The sequence below is a fragment of the Citrus sinensis genome, chromosome 6 (assembly GCF_022201045.2).
Source record: "Citrus sinensis cultivar Valencia sweet orange chromosome 6, DVS_A1.0, whole genome shotgun sequence".
In the NCBI taxonomy this organism is placed as follows: Eukaryota; Viridiplantae; Streptophyta; class Magnoliopsida; order Sapindales; family Rutaceae; genus Citrus; species Citrus sinensis.
Genome location: NC_068561.1, coordinates 9,169,205 through 9,193,033, shown reverse-complemented (window position 1 = coordinate 9,193,033; position 23,829 = coordinate 9,169,205). Strand labels below are relative to the sequence as shown.

The window sequence follows — 23,829 nt, the reverse complement described above, 5'->3', positions numbered from 1 at the left end:
TCCATGGACTTGTGAGTTGTTTCCCCTCTTTCTGAATTTCTTCCCCATTTTCTTTATTCATCCTCGGCATCTATCGTTCTTTAGATTTGTTCTGTTTGGCTCTTCCACCCAGTTCATTGATTTTAACCATGGTCCATAGTCAAGCTCTTTCTTCGGCTGCCCCTTATATTTGGTGCATTTTTTGTATGGGTGTCCAAGGCATCCACAACAGTAGCAAAAGTCTGGGAGTTTCTCATACTCTACTGCAACTGGAATTTTTCTCCCCTCTTCGGTTTCAATAAAAAGGATTTTCTTCAGAGGCTGGGTGATATCGACCAAGGTTCGCATCCTTATAATTTGTCCCATACAGTCACCTGCCTTATCAGTATCCACTTCTTCTACTTTTCCTACGAGCTCCCCAATTCCCGTACATATTTCTTCATCCATGCACATAATGGGAACATTTTTAATTTGCACCCAAAATAATACATGTGTGAATAATTGTGCTGTAATCTCCCCAATGCCATCTGGTTCTTTTAAGACAATCAGAGATTGATTAAAGTGCCATGGTCCTCCTGCCAGAATCCTCTTTTTATCCACTTCATTCTCGAATTTGAAAATGAAGATGTTATCCCCCAGATTCTTGATTTTCACTTCCTTTTTTTGTTTGCCACACCTGGTTCAATGCAGTTCTTAGCCCCTCTGTGTTTACATTCCTTGTGTGCAGCACCTTGCCAACTAAACATTCTGCTGCTATTTGAGCTCCTTTTTCTTTTACTCTTCCTTTAAAAGAGAATTTATTTCCCTCTGCCTCTTCTAAAGATATTGACTTGCACCTTCGAATTAACTCCTCCGTGTCCATTCAAAACAGATATGTCCACTTGGGTTTGTTGGGAGTAGTTATTACACCATTGATAATTTCTTCTACAACTGACTGACTATGAACTTTGCTGAGAAAGTTTTAATAAAAGCAGTGATTTGCTCTTTCCAGTAAACTATGATTTAAACATAAAACAATTAATACACTTAAAAGAAAAAAAAATAAGAAAACACTCACGAAGAGCGATTTTTGGAGCTAAGACAAGCTCAGTTATTACTTATATTCTCTAAGCTTTCTCCGAGAGAGAAAACTTTTGGAGAGACAAGACACAGTTTCGAAATTTAGTAGCGATTCCATTTAATTCCAAGTTTAAAAGTGACCGCAAAGACTGAATTAATTAGGATCGCGTCAGTTCCTAACGGGATTCGTATCACCAAATAATCAAATGTAAAACAGTTCCAATACATTTGATGGAAGATTAATGGAATTGTATACTGAAGATTGAAAACGAAAAGCCTGCTTCAAGAACCAATAACAAGGACCTTGCTATATCAGTTATCGAATTTAAAAGCCACTTCCTTGGTCAGACTTAGTGATGATAGTACTGCATACAGAAGTTCTAGGTTCAAACAAATTTTGCTTGCAGGTATTTTACACTACCGAAAGGTTCAAAACTCATCCTTAAGCAGAATGGTCATTATATTTGTCGAATAAAACTTCTTCTGTTCTTTACAGCATGCCGTGGGTTTTGGTCACATGTCTATAGCATATTGTCTTGGACAGTGAGTTGAAGAAGGACGTGCAGTTGCAAGGTAAAGGAAATGAGACGCCTCCTTCAAGCCTACCCATAGTACCACCAGGCAATTAATGGCTGAAAATTCAACTTCTCAACAACTATTTTCAACCCAAGGGAAGATCATACACATTCTCAATTAATGAATAGGACACTCACCGCATCCATACCCACTGAGATTACCAGCAGGCACCAGATTGGAAACAAATATTGGTAGCACCTTGATACTAAAGAAAGATAATAACAACTGAAAAGGAATTTATTTTTGGAAAATTATGCACCTGATCCTATCTGCTAATTGAATAGACTGTTCAGTTCTTGCCACAGAAAATAGAACCTCATATTTCACTACACTAGAATCCAAAGAACCAGGTCCCCACCATGTTGCAGGATTCACCCAATAATCAATGCATTATGTAATGAAGTACCTGCCCAAATTTCAACCCAGCTACTCCTTGTAAACCTAATAGTAATAAAAGTATCGCCACCTTTTAGAAACAAGTTTTAAGTCACACAAAACAAGCTCCAGTAGATATTCAGTACCTTACCAGAGATTCTATTGCAAGCAGCCCCACGGATAAGTGATTTTATTAGCAGTACTAGAATAATCATCCAATGCCTATGGATTAAACTAGCATGTCAATTTTTAAGTTTGTTACTCGAGATCCACATGGCAAGCAAATTATTAGGATGGATTTATTTCCATCTACTTGTATGCTTAAAACAAAAAACAAAAAACAAAAAACATCAGTCGAACAAACAACACTGATTGAAACTAGATATTCAAGAAATGATAATAATATATCACAAATGTAACAAGTCATCCAGTAACACGTAGTCCAACAAGATAAAGAAGCGACTGCGGGTACATCAGATATAATTCCTCAAGAGAGTTTATTGTAATACTTGTATAAAGGAATGCAGTATACATGATTAAAGTGGAAACCAGTAGTAATCTATACGCAGAGTTTGATCAAACAGTTTGTTTGCGCACAAATCCCGTACCAGGATCATCATTGGATGGGAAGACCTGGAGCCCTGTAACTACAGCATCTGATGGGCCATGGCAGCACCTCTGCTCCATCTCCTTGACAGAATCAGGGTTCCCTGAAAACAGAGCCTCTACAGAACCATCACGCCTGTTCCGCACCCAACCTTTCAACCCTAATTGTGTGGCATTCTCTATGGTCCAGTTCCTGTAGAACACACCCTGCACCCTGCCTTTTACAACAACCCTCACCTGCACATCCAAAACCACCCAAAATACATTGTCACACACAACTTGCAAAACCAACACTACATTGAAAAAGCAAACCCTATTTCCCACATATAATTGATCATGTAGAGATCCTGAACTCAAAATCAAATTATGTCAGACACCCTAATAAATTTTGCAGACATCCCATTTGATTAAAATATAAATCAATTAGAAAATGACAAGAAAGATATTTTTACAGATGACTTGCATAGCAAACACTAATTTGCAAAAAGCAAAACCTCTTATATCGCGGTATTGGATACTTATCTACCGATACTCATCAGTCAAAACCCTAAATTCTACATATAATTGATTGCATATAGATTCTAACCCTCAAACTCAAATTTTGAAGAGACCCATTTCATTAAAATAACAATAAACTAGAAAATTACAAGTCAAGAGAAAGAAAGAAAGAAACACGCACCGTTTTGGCGGGAGGAGATTGAGTGTCAGTCATGTTGCAGAGAAAACGAGGAGGAGGTCTGAGCAGAGGAGAAAGAAAAGAATGAGGAGGAGGAAGAGGAAAGAGTAGCGAAAGAGGATTATGAAAAGAACGAAAAGGAGAACGAGTGCGAAGGGGGAATCTATGAGTACGAATAGCATCTTTAGTGTTCCATATTATTCTCTTGCTGATCCCAGATGTCAGGAATCTCAGTGTTGGTTGTGGGATTGATGTTCCCATCCGATTATTTTGTTTTGTGATCTGATTCCTGGAATCATTGTGTTCCCACTGCACTGTTCATCATAGTCATATGTCAGCCAATTTTAGTTTATGATAAATTCTTTCTTTTACTTCAGCAAAATTAGGAAATTTTAGGGCCCGAACATTTTTTTTTAGTTTGCATTTACTCGAATCGGATTCTCTCTTAATATAAATCGGCTGAGTTTTAAAATCTCTCCTAACATTTGCCTTTTAGTGATTGTATACGAATCAAATATAATTTTTGGAATTTTTATTTCTTAACTAATAATCATCACTTAAGTTATATGTTCAGATCAAATTAGAAGAAAAAATCTTAATCCATAACTCCTCGCGTCATTATTGAAATTATGAGCTTTAAGCTCCCAGTATACTCAGACCTAGTAACCAGCAAGTATATTTTCTTTCCTTCGTTGACTTGTGATGCATTAAAATATCAAATAATTTTAAAACAATTTTGTTTTGTTGATCAACAAATTCTTGAGAGAGTGGGATAAAAAATTAATTTGAGCTTTGCCCAATCGCTACCTTTAACGAAATGTGAAAAAATTGTATATGTATTTCAGATTATGCTCTTATTTTAATGAAAAAAATACTTATTTGGTTTCTATATTTATTGTTAATTTTTTTTAATTTCTCAAAACATCTTTATTGTTATATATATTACACTCTCATCTTTATTTATTTTGACTTTTATAATAATATCTTACAACAATATTTTTGAGAACATGAATTAATTTATCTATAACAAAAAGCTAATTATCAAATTAGTTTCAAAAATAAAATAAAATAAATATTTTTTTTACAAAACCATTATAAAAATATTAAACATTATTTTTAATTTAGCTTGTATCAATTTATGTATAAAAAATATTAACAAAATTGTTGAAAAGTGCGAGAAATATCAATTCTCTTACACACATAATTATTGGTTAATTTATTAATAATAATAATTATTGATTAATTTGTTAGTAATAAAATATTGATTAATATGATAATTAATTAACTTTTTATAGATTAATTGTTAATGTTTCCAAAATTGTAGCAAAGTTATTGTTGTAAAAAGTTTTTAAAAAATAAGACAAGAATGTCATATATTAACAAAAAGGGTGTATTGAGATATTTTTAAAATTTAAAAATTAATCAAATACTTAATCCAAAATATAAAAAAAAAAGGAAAAAGGAAAACTAAACAATGTAATAATTGCTAGCTCAAAAGGAGAAAAATTTAAAAAAGAAAACAGATTTTGCCACAAAGTTAGTAATGATATTTATAATTCAAATATATAAAATTGGGTGACAATATTCAAATTTCCCTCAGAGAAAATTTAATAACTAATTTGAATCCATCAAACCGACAACTAATTAAAGAGATTAATATATTGGTATTCGCTCATGTGAAAACGAAAGATCAATTAAGATATTGAGAGGGGTAAACATAACATACCTATTATACTGAACAAAGATCCAGAAAAAGGTGAACGAAGTCTGAGCAAAATGCAAAGAGAAGGATCAGAAAGAAGAAAACAAGAGCGGCACGAAGGAGGAGAATGAATAGAATTAAAGCTATGATTGTTTGGAAAAAGCAGAGGGTGGGAGAGTCCCAAATTAATAGCATGCTTGCAGCTCATACATTTGTGTTTCAGAATTTTTTAAAAATTTTGCTTCTCGATTGAATGAATAATTAGTGGAGTCTGATTGCGTCTGCCTTGGCACAACTTTTGACTCCTTGACTTTAATATCTAAGCTGCGTGCATTGCACATGCTAGAAACTTCTCGTATTTTCATGATCACACAATAAGATGAATTGACACATTTTGAAATTCACTAGATATTTCGAACTATTATTTGCTCTAGAGAAGAGTGACTGCTCCCAAAGCTTGTTTGCTTTGTGGGTATGGTCTAGCTCTGGCCCCACAACAACCTAATATATGTACAAGTGGCACCGTCAAGCAAATAGATCGGGGTTAGGTTACAATGGGTTACATAATGAGAGTATGTACCGTTAAGATGCGTTCAAACGTCCATAATTAAATTTCCATTAAGTACTGGGGATACCGACACTACGCTCTTCTATTATTTTAAAAATTTTTATAACAGTTGTGTTTATTGTTAAATAAAATTTACACATTGGTTTATCCGGAAAAACTTGAGTGTAAATTATAATAAATATAATTTAACAATATTTATAATGTAATTTTAAAAAATACTTGTGATAATTAAAGACCACTCAATTTTTTGGACTTTTTTAAAAAAGAAATAAGAACTTTCATTCATTCAAAGATGTGAATACATTCGTTATTTCCATTGGGAAAGAGTCCAACCAAACAACAGTGTTGGAGTAAACAAAAGCTAATTTAGCTAAAGTGTGGGCAATCACATTACAAGATCTCAGACTGTGTTGAACTTTGCCATTGCAGAGTTCCTTAGTCTTATCTTGTATCTCCGAAATAACCTAAAAAATCTCATTCTTGCTGCCCCTCCTATTGTTAATCAAATCTGCCATCATTTGAGAATCAGTTTCAATAATTAGAGCGACTAGCCCTGCATTCTTGGCCACCTGAAATCCCCAGCTTGCAGTTTCTTCCTCTGCATATGCTACATCCCCGTGGAACTTTGTGGTCTTGATAGCAGCAGCTATGGACTTCCCAGTTGAATCTCGAATCACTACTCCCAAACCTGACAGTTGCTTGTCATTGCTTATGGTTGCATCAACATTCACCTTAAAACAATTTTGCTGTGGGGGTTGCCATCCTCTGGTTTTGCTTTCCTCCTTAGTGGCTCTACACTTCCCCTCTGGACCTTTAACTTTCTGATAGGCTTCCATTAAGGCCCCTGCTGTTATTACTAGCATATGAGGATCTGACTTCTTTGCTTCAAATAAGTATTTGTTCCTTGCTTTCCAAATAGTCCAGCAAATAATGGTCATCAATTCAAAGTCTATTTTGCTTATCTTCTTTGTTAAGTCATGAAAGACAGTAAGCAAATCTGGACCTCCCATGCTTTTAAGACTCTCTGCAAAGTTTGTGAGACTCCAAGCTTTTTGAGCTACCTTACATTCCATCAAAGCATGAAAAATGTTCTCAAACCTATGACCACAAATTTGGCAAAAAGGCTCATGTAACGCCTGTTTTTTCCACAAATTCACAGCTGTTGGCAGGAAATTTTGAGTGGCTCTCCATAAAAAGATCTTGGTTTTTTCTAGAATATTGAGAGTCCAAATCACCATCTATTGATTGCTTTGGTTTTCTGAGCTGCTTGGAGTATCTGGAAAATTCAACTTGAGAACTATTTGATAACCACTTTTGACAGAATAATCTCCCTTCTTGTCATAATGCCAAAGCACTTGATCATTTTTAGGATTATTGGGCAAAGGGATATTCATAATGACATCTGCATCTTCTTTCATAAATTGTTCATAAAGCAAAGCTTTTTTCCACTTATAATCATGATCTATCAGCTCAAAAATTGTGGTATCGCTGGGTAGAGTTGGATAGGAAATTGGTTTAAAAGTAATTGGCCTAGGAATCAAATTATCTTTATAAAGCATCACCTGATTACCATCACCAATTCCCCATATGTAGCCTTTGAGGATTACCTCTTTGCCCCACAAAATACTCCTCCAAGTAAAGGAAGGGTTTGAGCCTAAGGTTGCTTCCACGAATTTTCCATGCTTAAAATATTTGGCTTGTAAGACTTTTGTTGCTAGTGACTTGGGATTCTGAATTATCCTCCACACTTGTTTTGCCACCAGTGCTCGGTTAAAGCTAGAGAAGTCCCTGAAACCCAATCTACCTCGGCTTTTAGCTTGACTCAAGTTATACCAACTAGTCCAATATATCCTTCACTTGTCTTCTTTGCTTCCCCACCAGAATCTTGCAACAACTCTTTGGATGTCATTACAAATGCCTATTGGTATTTTAAAAACAATTATAGCATAGGCCGGCACAGCTTGAGCTACTGCTTTGATGAGTACTTCTTTACCCCCACAAGAAAACAATTTATGCTCCCATCTTGAGATCTTGCTCAAAATCTTGAGCTTAGCTCCATTAAAAAAATTTCTTTTTTCTCCCAATCATAGAAGGCAACCCTAAGTACTTCTCATGCTTGGAGACTACATTGAGCTTGAATAAGTTCTTGATGGCTGAAATTTTATCATCTCCCACATTGCTACTAAAGAACATTAACAATTTGTCAAATTTGAAGATCTGTCCTGAGGCCACTGCATAGCAATCAAAAATGGCTTTAAGACGTGTGCAATACTCCACCGAAGCCCTTGTAAAAATGAGGTTGTTAGCAGCGAACAGCAGGTGAGAAATGGTGATGTTGTTGCCAAATTTCAGCCCATGGATCAGTCTCTGATTTTTGACTTGTATCAGGAGATTGGAGAAAGCTTCTGCACACATGATGAATAAATATGGAGACAGTGGATACCCTTGTCTCAGCCCTCTTTGAGGTTGAATTAAGCCCTTTGGTACATCATTGATAAGAACAAAAAAACATTATTTTTTTTTCTAGAAATTTCCACTCCACCTTATCATAAGCTTTGCTTATATCAAGCTTTAAAGCCACTAACCCATTTCGTTGCCCCTTACTATGTCTGATTTTATGCAAACATTCATACTCAATAATGATATTATTAGTTATTAACCTATTGGGAATGAATGCACTTTGTGTTGGGGATATGACATTATGAAGGATATGTTTGAGTCGATTTGCTATAGTCTTTGTAACAATCCTATAAATTACATTACATAAACTAATGGGTTTAAACTCTGTGACTTTTCTAGTTTTTACAATCTTTGGAATTAAAGCAATGAAGGTGTGATTTATGGGTGCAATAGTACCTCTCTCATTAAGAATCTGTAGACAGGTGCTGATAACTCCCCTTTTGACTGATTGCCAATGCTTTTGGAAGAAGACTGTATGCAATCCATCAGGTCCCAGAGCTTTAGTATGGTACATTTAAGCTAGGGCTTCTGTCATTTTCTCCTCTGTAAAGGGTTGTTCAAGCTCATCATTCATTGCGGTGGTGACTTTTGAATTCAAACCCTGTAAGGCAGCTTCCAATTGATTTGGACTTGGGTTTGAGGAAGAGAATAAGTTTGCAAAATATCTGTAAAACTGCTTTTTAACACCTTCATCATCTTTAATCCATTTTCATTGATCATTCTCTACACCCCATATCTTGTTCTTTCTTCTCCTAGATGTAACTTTAGCATGAAAAAAATTGGTGCCTTTGTCTCCTTCTTTAAGCCAGTTTGCTCTTGAGCGTTACTTCCAATAAATTTCTTCTTCTACCAAAAGGTTGTGAATTTGCTTTTCCACTCTCTTAATTTCCTCTCCACTATCATTTTGCTCACGCTTTTCCTTTAGCTCTTCAAGCTTTTTTATCAACATCTGAATCTTCTTGAACATTTTAAATACAGACAAATAATATTTTTTTTATATAATTCCACCTTAAATTAACAGTCTTTCTTAAGTGAAGCCGGGTGGTTAGAACCTCACGGATTGGAGCCCCAAAATGCATTGTGGGGGTTTAATGTCTTTCCTCAATTTGAGTAAAGACAGTAGTCTCCTTTTTTAAATGTAAAAACGTTCTTCGAATATTAGAGAGGATAGTCTTTTCCCTTTCGAAATGTGAAAACGTTCCTCGAATATTAAAGAGAATAATTAGTCCCAGTAATTATCTGATTGTAAATATCAACATAGTAATCTCATGAAATATGAGTTATAATTAGTCTTAATGAAATATGGGTTGTAATTAGTCCTAGTAATTATCTGATTGTGAATATCAATATAGTAATCTCATGAAATATCAATTATAATATGAGTAATAGTCTCATATAATATAAATTGTAATTAGTTCCTATAATTATCTAATTGTAAATATCAGTATAATAATCTCATGAATATGAATTGCAATTTGAGTAATAGTCTCATATAATTAATAAAAAAAATATTTTATTTGACGTCCTTCAAATATTAGAGAGGATAAAATTTGGGCTCTTATGTAATTAAAAAAAAAGTCTTTCTTTTGTCTACAGGCGTCTTCACTCTTGTAGAATATTGATGATGTCATAGAGACAAAATTATCATTTCCCCTGAACAATAAAAACATCGTCTTTTAATGCGCATCCTTGATGCGTACAAACTATTTGACGTTTTGAAGCTCAATTTACCTTCAGTGGAACTGAATTTGGGTTTGAAAATCACAATCATTGGAAGTTCTCCCCAATGAATGCCTACATGAGATCTTTAGATGCCTTCCCAGGCCGTAAAGAGAGGAGTTTTGCTAGTTGTGCCTCCAAAACGTTGCTTATGATATTGGCCATTATTCGTAAGACTGAACTCTACAAGTTTGAGATAGACATGGCTAATGGGCTGGGCCGGCCCCGCCCATCAAAGTAAGACCTATGCGTGCTCGTGCTCGTGTCATGTTGTGCCCACTATGTGTTTCATGCTGTGCCGTGCCTAATTGTTTTCACTTAGGCTCGTCCCGGCACACGTGTCGTGCCCACTCGTGCAGTGCTGTGGGTCAAGCCATGTCGTGCCTAAGAAAAAAAGCCTAATAATTTTTTTTCTTTTTTAAAAATTTTTTTAAGAATGCAAGCCAAGTTGTTGGCGTACTTTTTTCAAGTCTATATGTTTTTTTAAGTCTGTCTTTATTCAAATTTAATAGAATCAAAAATTCAAAACTTAAGGCTATATTCAATAATAATAAATTAATAATAGTAAGAGAATGTAATATTAATTACTAAGTTTGACCTTATAGTATTAGAAATTTTTTAATACTTAACAATAACAATAATAATAATAAATTTTTGGTAAAAGTTAACTTAACTGTTAACTTGGACTTACTTAGAGTCATAAATCATATTTCACAATAATATTAATGCATATTTATAAAATCGTGATACTTATAATTTTATTCATTAAAATCATGATATCAATTATTTATTTAATAAATTATAAATATAAATCAATTATAATTTTTTTAAACTAAGAATTAACTGAATTTAAAAAATTCAGTTTCAAGTTATTTATAAAATTATAAAATTATAAAATTTTAAGTTTACTTTCATTAAAAAAATAAAACATGCTTATTGCGGGCTTTTTCATCGTGCCGTGTTTATCCCATCTCTAATCGTGCTGTGCTTTTAAGGCCCGCATGTCTAAAATTCTAAACCTTGTCCAACCCACGTGCGTGTCGTGCCGTGCCGTGCCATGCCACGTTCCGCATCGAAACGTGCTCGTCTTGTCCCGTGCTGTACGAACACATGTTGTGCCCCATGCTGTACGAACACGTGCCATTGGCCATCTCTAGTTGGAAAAGCTGGAGAAGTAGATGGTTGCATCAGCTTTTGATTCCATTTACCTGGTGTCATGTGATGAAGATGGTGATGGTTCTTACTAGGTGATTGGATGGGAAGAAAGCAACAGATCTAAGACTTGCTGCAATTGCCGTTAGAACAAGTGGCCATGAGAGGCTTAGGAAGCTGTCAATCCAAGGAAACAACCATACAAACAAGGTTACCAACTTTGGTTTATCAGCAATAGCCCGCGGTTGCCCTTTTCTCAGAGTCACTTTTGTTGTGGAGTGTTCCCTCTATTAGGGATTAAGGCATTTTGAAGATAGCTAAAGAATGCCATTTGTAGCTAAAGAAGGTCTTTTGGAAATAGCCAACGAAAATGTATGAAATCTTATTTTTTGGCATTTATTTAGCACAAAATAATATTTTAACTTTGGAAAAGAAAGTCTTCTGGATAATATTTTGTTAATTCTCTTAACTAAGTGAAATAAACAATTAACGAGTGAAAGAAAATGTTAACTTCTATTAATTCTGAAAAAAAATTATTTGTATATTTTTTAAAAAAATTAAAAAAAATCGCATAGTTGGTAGATAATTTTCCTTCATTAAAAATCACTCATTTGTCATGGGTGGCTCAAATTTTCCACCTACGGAGGCTAATTCCATGTGCACAGATACGCTTAGCAAAAGTCCACTTAGAAGCGGAGTGTGCTTAGTAGTTAGAGAGCGCTTAGCACTAAAGGCAGATACGCTTAGCAATGGGCTACTAACACAACTAGCCAACTGTAGTGCGCTTAGCGATCATCCAAGCCCGGCTCGAATTCTAAACTTCTCTACAATTGTAAATAGCTTATAGTTTTCTAGAATTGAGCATTTCAGTCCTAGGAAATATTTATGCAAGTTGCTATGAAGTTTCAAGCACTAGCACCCAACACCTATAAATAGGGTAAGCCCTCATTTGCTCACCACACACACAAACTCACCAGCACATACACATTCTCACACAAGCTCTCAACCTCTCTTGTAATTTATTCTTTAGTGTGTAATAAAATTATATTTGGCCATATTGTTCTCTTCTCTCTAACATCTCCGCAAAACATTTATTGCTTGGCTAGTTGAGAAGTTTGAAAAGGCTTACTTAGCGGCTCGTGTGCTAGAAGTCGTCTAAGTGCCGCATGGGTTTACTGCTTGAAATACCCATCCGGTGACAAGTGGCATCAGAGCTAATATTTGTAGCCATGCAAGCTAGCTCAACGAGCAATGGCCAACTCTCGTAGCACAACCTAAGAGGGTGTAGTCGGTGTGGAGTCACTTAACCCAACTCGTGGCCGCGAGGAAGGACGCACACAAGCTAAGTCCCGCGGCAAGTCCAAGGCCGCTTCCATAGACGCCTTGGAGCCTTGTGTGGCTACGCTCGAAACTTCTATGTCCACTGTCCAGGACACCCTCAATACTTTAGAAGTGAAGGTCAACGGTCTCGAGGGCAAGTATGGTGAGTTCACAGTAGCCACTAAGGCCCCATGCAAGACCAATCCGACTCTCTCCAAGGAGAGTTTCGAGCATTCCATGATGAGCTACTGAAATTGCGTAGGTTCGTGCAAAATGAGCTATGAGCGATCCGTGCGGTGGTTGACGATGTCCGCTTGGATTGGGTTTGGCACAAGCGCACACTCTCCACTAGCTCAGCTTCCACAAGCTCAAGTGATGCGTGTCAGATCGACATGCCAATACTGGACACATACGATGGTACACATAACACTACCGTCGTGGATAACTTCTTATTTGGGTTTGAGCAATACTTCGATGCCATGGGTGTTCGTGATGAGGCATCGAAGGGAGGCACCACACAACTATGGTGGCGGCAGAAGCATGGTGAGATGGGCAAGGGCATTTGCACCATTAACACATGGACTGGGTTCCAATGCGAACACCGCAAGCACTTTGTCCTGAGCAATGTGGAGAAGGAAGCTCAAGCCTGCCTACATCAGTCAAGCAAATGGGCAGCGTCTGTGATTAAATCAACGACTTCACTACCTTCATGCTTGAGATCTCTGACATGTCCGATAAGGACTCTATCTTCTATTTCCAAGATGGCCTCAAGGATTGGGCCAAGGTGGAACTCGATAGGCGTGGCGTACAAATTCTCAATAACGCCATCGTCATTGCAGAATCACTTGTCGATTACTCCGCCTAGCCCAAGGACAAGAGGCCCAATAAAAAAAAAAGTTGGGGAGAGGGCTGTAAGGACAAGAGCCACAACTGGAAGGAGTGGGGTAGAAAAAGCAAAAAGCCTTTAAGCGGCAAGAGCGAGCAAAGTAAATTAAAGAAACAGCAGTCACCTAGGCCTTGAAGCCCATGCTTCGTTTGCAATGGCCCTATTTGGGTATGCGATTGTCTGTAGAAGAAGTCACTTAATGGTCTAATGGCCTAACTCAAGGGCAACTCCACACCATAGATAAAGGAACCTCAACATAGCATGGGTACCCTCCAACTCGTCGATGCACTCAAGAGCCACCAGCCAGCACCTATGAAGAAAGGGTTCATGTACGTTAGTGTATTCATCAATGGCCAAGCCGTGCGTGCCTTGCTCGACACCAGAGCGACGCACAACTTCATCTCGAAAAATGAGGCTAAGCGCTTAGGCTTTAAGGTGACGAAGGAAGAAAGCACTATGAAGGTGGTAAACTCACCCGTCAATCCCATCGCAGGCACCGCACTAGGCGTACGAGTAACGTTTGGAATATGGAGCGGAAAACTCGACTTCTCCATCATGCCTATGGACGACTTCAAGATGATCCTCGGCATAGAGTTCTTTCATCAAGTCCATGCCTTACCGCTACCGACCATGAACTCCCTAAGCATCATTGACGGGAGCATGACATGCATGGTTCCAGCCGAACGATCCAAGATCGAGGACAAGATGCTCTCGGCCATGCAATTCAAGAAGGGCTTCCTTAAAGACCCAAGCTTTTTGGTCTTCATCCAGGAGTTGAATGATGGAGAAGATCGCAAAGACTCATAGAGCCAAGTCCTTCTGCTTATCCAAGGAGTTCTCGACGAGTTCAAGGACGTCATGCCTTCGGAACTTCTAATGAATCATGAGATCATGAGATCGAGGTAAAACAAGGTGCGAAGCCACCAGCCTTAGTGCCCTACCGTATGGTGCCACTCGAACTTGAGGAGTTGCAGAGACGATTCAAAGACTTGCTGAACGTAGGCTACATTCGCCCATCGAAGGCTTTATTCGGTGCACCCGTGCTCTTCCAAAAAAAGAAAGACGGGTCCCTCCGCCTGTGCATCGACTATCGCGCGCTCAAGAAGATCACAATCAAGAACAAGTATCTAATCCCCTTGATCGTAGAGTTGTTTAATCAACTTGGCAAAGCACGGTACTTCACCAAGCTCGACCTTCGGTCTTGGTACTACCAAGTACGCATCGCCAAAGGATGCTCAAATGTGCCACTAATAGAGGCTAATTTCGTATGCACAGGTACGCTTAGCAAAAGTCTGCTTAAAAACGGAGTCCACTTAGTAGCTAGGTGCGCTTGCGGGTTGCACTTAGAAAGGGGATACGCTTAGCAATGGACCATCAACACAACTAGCCAACCGTGGTGCGCCTAGCGATCATCCAAGCCTAACCCAAATTCTAGACTTCTTTACAATTGTAAATAGCCTAGAGTTTTCTAGAATTGAGCACTTAAGTCTTAGGAGATATTTATGCAAGTTGTTAGGAAGTTTCAAGAACTAACACCTAACACCTATAAATAGGGGTGAGCACATATTGCTAAGCACTCCTCATTTGCGAAGCACCACACCACACACACAAACTCACCAGCACATACACATTCTCACACAAGCTCTCAAGCTCTCTTGTAAAGCTCTCTTGTAATTTATTCTTTAGTGTGTAATAAAATTATATTTAGACATATTGCTCTCTTCTCTGTAGCATCTCCGCAAAGCATTTCTTGCTTGGCTTGTTAAGAAGTTTGAAAAAAACTTACTTAGCGACTTGTGTACTAGAAGTCGTTTAAGTGCCGCACAGGTTTACTGTGCAAAATACCCATCCTGTGACACATTACTTAAAAACCATACACAAAAATTTTGTGGGGCAGTTGTTTAATCAAATGAAAAGGATCTCTATGATATTGCACATTAATATATTGGTATTTGGTCGTGTAAAAAAAGAAAGATCAATTAAAACATTGAGAGGGGTACACATAACATACTTCTTATAATGAACAAAGATCCAAAAAAAGGTGAATGAGGTCTGAGCAAAATGAAAACAAAAGTAGTATGGGTTATATTGGTTGCACAATATTCTTCAGCTTTCTAGCTAGAACCTTCTCGTATTTCCATCATACAACAAGATGAATTGACGTATTTATTCGCTAGCTAATTTGCATTTAGTATTTACTTAAAAAAATGATTCTTCTCAAAGTTGGTTTTCTTTTTGGGTTTTGTCTAGCTCTAGCCCCACAACAACCTAAATAAGTACAAGTGGCGTTGTCAAACAAAAAGTTTATGGTTACATATTGAATACGTGGGTCCATCTATGTTGTCGTACCACAGTTTTTGTCTTTTCTGACTTAGTGACTGTAGAATTTCATTGAGTCTTTATACACTCTTTCTTATCTACAGTTGCTAGATTTTGAATAATCCTTAATTCGCCATTATGATGAATTCATGAAACCAGATAAAGCATTTGGATGTTTCAGCTTTGTACTATAATACCTAAATAAAATCTCATTTAATAATGAAAATAAATTAATCAAGCCAAACAAAACCAATCCAATCGTTAATTTCAAAACCAAAATTAACCATAAAATGACTAAGTTCCAGCCGTAAAGGCTTCGTGAATGATGGTGGACACAATAGTGAGGATGACATTTGTGTAGACATGGAAGCATCGTGTGGCCGTGATCGTAGCGCATATCGTTGTGTGCTAGTAACTGCAATGATTTAGAGCAGCGACACAATTGCACCATAGATCACAGCCGCAGGTTGCAAATGTAGCTATTGTGGCACTCTTAAAGCTTAGAGAAGATGATATACTAAGAAACTTAAGTTTAGAGAAGATGATACAGTAAGAAGTTTAGAGGGGCGCCAAACTATCAAAAGCTAGGTACTCTTAAACCTAATACCAAGTAGAGAAATAAGAAGACAAAAGAAAGAAGATGATAATGAAGACAAAAATAACAGAAGAGAGGAAAGAGTTTTTTTGTAGTACTAATTTAAAGGTATTTTTTATTTTTTTATTGATTTTACTTTGTTATGATGATTAATGTGACATGGTTGTAAACAAAAATTATTTTAATGCTTACAAAAAGTAGTAAATAAAAAGCAGTGTAAGATCATAAAATTGAATTTTGATAGTATAAGTAAGCAAAAAATATCATAATACTTTTAAATATTTTTAAAAATAAGAAAGAGTGCATAGACGCTCAATGTAATTTTATAGTACAAAAATTGTGGTATCATATAACAGTGGCAACATAGCCCGACCCAGTATACGTATTGTTAAGTTCCTTTTGCACGTTGATAATTAAATTTCCATTCTACTCATAAGTAGTTGGGGTGCCAACACTAGACTCTTGTACTATTTTAAAATTTTTTATAATAATTGTGTTAAGGTGTCATCTTAAGTTATATATAATATAACTTACAAATAAGTAAAATTTACTCATTGATCTACTTGATCCCACTATTTTATTACTTATTTTTACATTGAAAAAACATGATTGTAAATTATAAAAAATGTAACTTAAGAAAATCCTTATAAATGTAATTTGGAAAGCCCTTGTGTTTATTAAAAACCACTCATCAACCAAAAGCCCAAGAAAAAAATTTGGCAGCGGAAGTTGTTTAATCTTACAAACTAGAAAATAGAACCGCGCTTCACGCAACTTTGAAAAAAGAATTTAGTATTATCATTTTTTCTTAATTTACACTTGATGAAACTAATAAAAAAATATGAATTAATTTTTTTTAAAGATGAGGCAGCCTTATAAAAAACAAAAAAAACTATTAGCCAGCAATACAAATAAAGAAGCAACGCAAGATAAAGAATAAAATGAGAGAATATATTATAGAATGATTTTATTCATTCCAATTGTGTGTGTACAAAACAAAAAGATGAGCTCTCCTTTTATAATTACATAATCACTCCATGAAATTAATGAAAAATTATGGATCACAATTCTTTGTGAGATAGTAAGAGTTCTAGGGAAGCGAAAGGTTGCTAATGGGAGATAGTGAAGAGATTAAATGATATATGTTATGAACATCTACATTTATTTTAATAAATTCATAACACTCCCCTTTAGATATTCATTACAAAGAATATGTCACATTAAAATCTTTACATAATTGTTATTGTGTAATAACAATCAAATTAATTATTAGAAGATGAAAAGTCAAATCTAAAAGAAATTTTCTCTATTTATTAGATAATAGAGAATATACAAAGATGAGAAATAGTGATGCCACATCACCTCCTCAAGTCCAAGCTTTATATATATATATAGATATGATATTCCATAAAGAGCCTCTTGATAACGTGCATATTGTTGCCCAAGGTAATAAGTGTGAAAAATAAAGGGTCATAGGGTTTTCCATAAAATTTGCATGAATAATGTGACATAATTTGATTAGACGACTTAAAAAATAAATAATAAAAATAAAATATATGGGCTCTTTTTAATTCAACCAATTGTAATTTATTAAATATCCTCATGAGTGCTGGATCGAGTAATTTTGAAATAACTTTATTTAGTTAGCCAATTAAGTTTGAGTTTGCACAACGTAATTTGTACAAAATTATTTGGATGTATCCGTTCTCGAAATAATTGATCCATCCATTATTAGCCATTACCAAACAACGTCTTCCTTGTAATCCTTTTTTGACAGGCAATCACCTCCACTTTCCTTCTAAGCTTGTCATTCAGATAACATTTCAGTTGTTGCTACGTGCTAATCTCTTCAAGCAAAACACGACAAATAGAGAATTGAATGATTGAATCCCACTAATCACCAACTAGGGTGTGTGTATCATTCATATATTCATGATATTCTAGTGATGCAAGTCTCTTTATTCAAATGAAAAAAAGATAAAAAGGGTATGAACAAAGCGCAAAGAGGAAGATGAGAAAGAAGAAAATAAGGGCCACACGAAAGAAGAGGATGAACAAAAATAGAGCAGTGACTGCTTGTAGGAAGTAGAAAATGGGACAGTCCTAAATTATGATCATTGTTAGCTAGCTTTCATTCTACTTGAAGATTCATAAATAGTTAGCCAGCTTTTGTAAGAAAACCAAAACAGTGAGATAACAAATTATATGTTAGCTAATTTAAACAATAGTGTAAACTAGCAATCAGAAACACTAAATGAAGAACAAAAGAGGAAGAAACCAAATTGAAATAAAAAACCCGAGGCCTGAACAAAAATAGTCTCCTTAAAATAGATTTACCACCTTTACGGAGTGCTTAAGGTTTGCTAGTATCTGTTTCCCAGGATGCAACGGGTACGATTTTCCAGTCAAGCACAGGCTGAAAATTCCGGCGAACCACAACAGTGAATTCGATCAGAAAAAATAAACGAAGAAGGAAGGAAGGAAAAAAAATAAGTGCTCTTGGTGCTGATTTTCAGAGTGTCCAAAAAACAGAAGAGGAAGTGCCTTTTTATAGCCATGTGAGGATGGAACAGTAGTTCTGTATTGAATTTCCGAATTCAATTTATGTTAATAATTTGCTGTAACAGCCAAATCAATTCCATGAATTGATTTCAAAATTGAATTCAAAAAATAAAACGCGAATAACAGCTAAAATAATTGTAAAAGCTATCACCAATTCTTTGAATTCACATGAACTGTTACAATAAAAAATTCAAAAGGAATTAAAAACGTGCCTAGCTTGCATGGACGATTTTGGGCTGACATTCATGTACGGAGGACGCGCGGGCGTACACGAGTTCAATCAAATCGGTCTTGGATTTGCACCCCCCCTGCGCACGCGCGTGTGGAGAGAGCCTCTATCCTTATAATCCTTACCCATGCATGGTTAAGTGTTTATATATATACACTAATTCCTAGGCTTCTTTTTCCCATGTGGGATAAGCTTCATTTCCTTTCAAATTTCTAACTCCAAGGGTGAACCTTGAGAGACAATTTCTCATTCACCCAAGCACCATTTTGAGAAAATAAAATTATACTATTGAAGTATCAACGGAGTAGAATCTGAACCTCACAATATTTCCACTTTCGTTAAGTGGGACCCACTCAAAATAGCATGTTATGCTATTTTTTCAACAATCCCCCACATGAATGAAAATTGGCAGTAAAAACAAGAAAACCTCTAAATTTTGACATCAAAACCATTTTTGACTCTTAATGATTGAGTTTATTGGAATGATACCTAGCACAGGATAGGTAGGTGTTATCCTTTGAACCTTCCCTTGTAATAGTATAATTACTTTACTAGCTGATCAGTAGACGCGATGTCTTTGAACTGTTCTGCCATTAGTGTAAACGATCATATACTACACATAGGTATTTCTCCTAACACTGTTCAGTTCTCATGATTATGTTCGTTTTGGCCTTGAACATCTGCCTAGTTCTGCAAGAGTTTCTAAGAGCTGAACCCTTTATAGCTCCCTTTGAAGCGGCCCCACTTCTCTCTCACATAGGTGATATCTTAATTAAGAGTAACCCGCATTACTCCGCTCGAATTTTCGACGCATAAGAATCATTAAGAGCCTAGCTCAACCTTATTCCCCACGGGTATCACTGTTTCATCATAGGAATGGTCAATGAAGTAATCCTCTCAAGAGAATGACCCCCATAGTGATCCATCTTTAGTCTTTAACAAATAGGTTGTCCAATTAAACCTAGATCTTGGGATCTCCAGTCTACTAGGTTAGGTTTTCCTTCGTTATTGACTAATCAATCTATAGGTTTTAATCCCATCCCCCTCGATGATTTTTCTACTAGCTCTCTATTTAACCCTTTGGTTAGCGGATCCGCTATGTTATCCTTTGACCTTACATAGTCAATAGAAATAACTCCAGTAGAAATACGTTGTCTAATGGTATTATGTCTACGACGTATGTGTCTGGACTTACCATTATACATATTTTTTTGTGCCCTACCGATAGCTGATTGACTATCGCAATGTATACAAATCGTAGGCACATGCTTTGGCCATTTTGGAATACCTTCTAAAAAATTGCGCAGCCATTCTGCTTCTTCACCACATTTATCTAATGCAATGAATTCAGATTCCATTGTAGATCTAGCAATTACTGTCTGTTTAGAAGATCTCCATGATACAGTTGCACCTGCTAGTGTAAACACATAGCCGCTAGTAGATTTTGAATCTTTTACATCTGATATCCAGTTAGCATCACTAAATCCTTCTAATACTTCTGGATACCTAGTATAGTGCAGTCCATAATTACGAGTATATCGAAGATACCTAAGTACTCTTACGATAGCTTTCCAGTGATCAGTTCCTGAATTACTCGTATATCTACCAAGTTTGCTTACTGTATAGGCTAAGTCTAGTCTGGTACAATTTGTTAAATACATCAGACTACCTATTATTCTAGCATATTCAACTTGAGAAATACCCTCTCCTCTGTTTTTCGATAGATGAATACTAGTATCTAATGGAGTTTTAGACATAGTATTATCCTCTTTATTAAATTTCCCAAGAATTTTATCTACATAATGAGTTTGACTTAAAATAAGTCCATTAGAAACCCTTGAGATTTTAATTCCCAAAATGACATCTGCAAGACCCATGTCTTTCATGTCAAACTTAGACTTCAACATATTCTTGGTAGATTTAATCATGTCATCATTACTCCCAACAATGAGCATGTCATCAATATATAAACATAAAATGACATAGCCATTTTCTGTTTCTTTGACATAAACACATTTGTCACACTCGTTGATCTTAAAGCCACTTGTGATCATCGTATGATCAAATTTCTCATGCCACTGTTTCGGTGCTTGTTTCAAGCCATATAATGACTTAACCAATTTACAAACTTTCTTTTCTTGTCCTGGAGCTATAAAACCTTCAGGTTGCTCCATGTAGATTTCTTCATCTAAATCTCCATTTAGAAAAGCCGTTTTTACATCCATTTGATGTATCTCGAGATTGCGCAAAGCTGCAATTACTATTATCATCCGCATGGAATTTATTCTCGTAACAGGAGAATAAGTATCAAAATAATCAAGGCCTTCTCGTTGCTTATAACCTTTAATTACAAGCCTTGCCTTGTACTTATCGATTGATCCATCGGCTTTCATTTTCCTTTTGAAAATCCACTTATACCCCAAAGGTTTACATCCTGGAGGAAGATCTACTAGCTCTCAAGTATGATTTTATAAAATGGATTCAACTTCACTGTTAATGGCTTCTTTCCATAAAGTGCCTTCAGCTGAAGTTACAGCCTCTTTGAAGCTTTGAGGTTCATTTTCTAGCAAATACGTCAGAAAGTCTGGACCAAAAGACTTTTCTATTCTAGCTCTTTTGCTACGTCTAACCTCAATTTCTTGTTGTTCTTCTTCTTCTGGTGCTTGATCATTTTCTTCATTTTCAAGTGTTGTTTCATGAAATTGTTCCAATTCTCTCGATTCCACTCTAGAATTGCAAGGAAACACATGTTCGAAAAACGATGCATTTCTTGATTCTATTATTGTGTTTTTGTGGACATCTGGAATTTTAGACTCATGCACCAAAAATCGATATGCACTACTATTTTGTGCATAACCAATGAAAATGCAATCAACAGTTTTTGGTCATATTTTCACTTTTTTATTTAAAGGAACCACTACTTTAGCAAGACACCCACACACTCGTAAGAATTTATATGAAGGTGATCCACCTTTCCATAGCTCATACGGGGTTTTATCTTCTTGCTTTCGGGGTATCTTATTTAATAAATAATTAGCTGACAAAACAGCTTCTCCCCACATATTCTGGGGTAACCCAGAACTTATCAACATTGCATTCATCATTTCCTTTAAAGTTCGATTCTTTCGTTCTGCAATCCCATTAGATTGAGGTGAATATGAAGCCGTGATTTGATGTATGATTCCACTTTGTTCACATAGTGACATAAACGGAACAACATACTCACCACCACAGTCACTCCTCAATTCTTTGATTTTTCTATTAAGTTGATTCTCAACTTCATTTTTGTAGAGAATAAACTTTTCCAAAGCTTCATCTTTGCTTTTCAACAAATATACATAGCAATATTTTGTGCAATCATCTATAAAGGTAATAAAATATTCATTACCACCTCTTGTTTGAATGGATTTAAAGTCACAAATATCACTATGTATTAAATCAAGTGGTTGGGTGTTTCTTTTAATTATTTGGAAAGATGACCTAGTTAGTTTTGCCTCAACACAAGTTTAACACTTATGTTTCAAATCAATTTGGAAATTTGGAATATGCTTCATGTTAATCAATTTACCCAAAGAATTAACATTAATATGTCCTAATCTACTATGCCAAAGATTAGAAGACTCAAGCAAATAAGCAGAAGATGTAGCTTTATTATTAATTGTTGGTTTCAAAGTCATTACCTCTTTCCCAGAAGTCATCTTCAAAATCACCTTCCCTTGACCCTCAATCTCAGACGTAGCCGAATTCCCCATGAATAGCTTCTCTCCATTGCTAACTGCTTCAAATGAAGTGAACAACCCTTTGTCCGAGCAAACATGTCTAGTTGCTCCTGTATCTATCCACCATTCTCTTGGATTAGAGCCAACCAGATTCACTTCTGAAACCACTGTAGAGAGGTTTATGTCTGAAACATGTTGAGTGATGTTTTCCACCACATTCGCCTCTCGCTTCTTTTTAGGCAATCTACAATCCGAAGCCTTGTGACCCATCTTATCACAATTATAACATTTTCCTTGAAACTTTGTTTGTTTCTTGGAAATTCCTCCTTTAGGACCCAATTTGTTTTTTATTTTTAGGTCCATGTTCAACAAAATTTGCATTTGCCATAGAAATAACCCCTCTTCTCTCAGCATTTCTGTTGTCTTCCTCAATTCTGAGCTTAACAACCAGCCCTTCTATATTCATCTCCTTTCGTTTATGCTTCAAATAGCTCTTGAAATCTTTCCAAGCAGGAGGCAACTTTTCAATAATTGCGGCAACTTGAAAAGTTTCACTTAAATGCATCCCTTCCGCAAGGATTTCAGATAATATAATTTGAAGTTCTTGTACTTGACTTATTACTGTTTTAGAATCCACCATTTTAAAATCTAGGAAGCGACCAACAACAAACTTTTTGGTACCCGCATCCTCGGTTTTATATTTTCGGTCTAAGGATTCCCATAGCTCCTTGGCTATTTTCTTTCCTATGTATACATTATACAAGGAATCACTACGGCCATTCATTACATAATTTTTACACAAAAAATCCGAATGGTGCCATGCATCAATTGCACTTGCAACTTGAATATCTGTTTCACCCTCTTTGGGCTTAGGAGCATCCTCGGTCAAAAACCTCGCAAGGTTCAACGTGGTCAAGTAAAAGAACATCTTTTGCTGCCACCGTTTGAAATTTTGGCCATTGAATTTTTCAGGCCTTTCCGCATGATTGACAGGAATTGCCACAGAGGTTGGTTCCTTCACAACAGATGGTGCAGCAACAGGGACATACGGAATGTCATCAACAATTTCAGTTGCCATCTCAATGATAATTATAAATCTGTTTTAAGATTGTAAGAAAACCAAAACAGTGAGATAACAAATCATATGTTAGCTAATTTAAACAATAGTGTAAACTAGCAATCGAAAACACTAAATGAAGAACAGAAGAGGAAGAAACCGAATTGAAATAAAAAACCCGAGGCCTGCACAAAAACAGTCTCCTTAAAACAGATTTACCACCTTTACGGAGTGCTTAAGGTTTGCTAGTATCTGTTTCCCAGGATGCAA

The 23,829-nt window shown here is 36.0% G+C and overlaps 2 protein-coding genes across 3 annotated transcripts; both read right to left on the bottom strand.

The window, feature by feature from the left end:
• Positions 1-2,374: 2,374 nt before the first annotated feature.
• On the bottom strand, positions 2,375-5,268 carry LOC102608702 (uncharacterized). 2 transcript variants are annotated; one of them, XM_006494353.4, is made up of 3 exons: positions 4,998-5,268; positions 3,275-3,585; positions 2,375-2,832 (listed from the first exon to the last, which is right to left on the bottom strand). In XM_006494353.4, exons 1-3 carry the CDS (start codon positions 5,179-5,181, stop codon positions 2,566-2,568), a joined length of 762 nt encoding a protein of 253 aa, XP_006494416.1. In that variant the 5' UTR covers positions 5,182-5,268; the 3' UTR covers positions 2,375-2,565. The 2 variants fall into 2 exon arrangements, with proteins under 2 accessions (XP_006494416.1, XP_052299556.1); XM_052443596.1 differs by having other exon boundaries at positions 3,275-3,580; positions 4,998-5,147.
• Positions 5,269-6,005: 737 nt separating this feature from the next.
• LOC107174895 (uncharacterized) lies at positions 6,006-9,885 on the bottom strand. The gene is made up of 2 exons (XM_015526119.1): positions 9,800-9,885; positions 6,006-6,639 (listed from the first exon to the last, which is right to left on the bottom strand). Exons 1-2 carry the CDS (start codon positions 9,883-9,885, stop codon positions 6,006-6,008), a joined length of 720 nt encoding a protein of 239 aa, XP_015381605.1.
• Positions 9,886-23,829: the final 13,944 nt, after the last annotated feature.

Coding starts and splice junctions, on each gene's coding strand:
- LOC102608702 (XM_006494353.4), bottom strand. CDS start 5,181: ATGAGCTGCAAGCATGCTATTAATTTGGGACTCTCCCACCCTCTGCTT. Junction 3,586..4,997: donor ATCTTTGTTCAGTATAATAG/GTATGTTATGTT, acceptor TATGATGAACAG/TGCAGTGGGAACACAATGAT. Junction 2,833..3,274: donor AATCTCCTCCCGCCAAAACG/GTGCGTGTTTCT, acceptor TTGGATGTGCAG/GTGAGGGTTGTTGTAAAAGG.
- LOC107174895 (XM_015526119.1), bottom strand. CDS start 9,885: ATGGCCAATATCATAAGCAACGTTTTGGAGGCACAACTAGCAAAACTC. Junction 6,640..9,799: donor AAGGCATCTAAAGATCTCAT/GTAGGCATTCAT, acceptor TTGTGGTCATAG/GTTTGAGAACATTTTTCATG.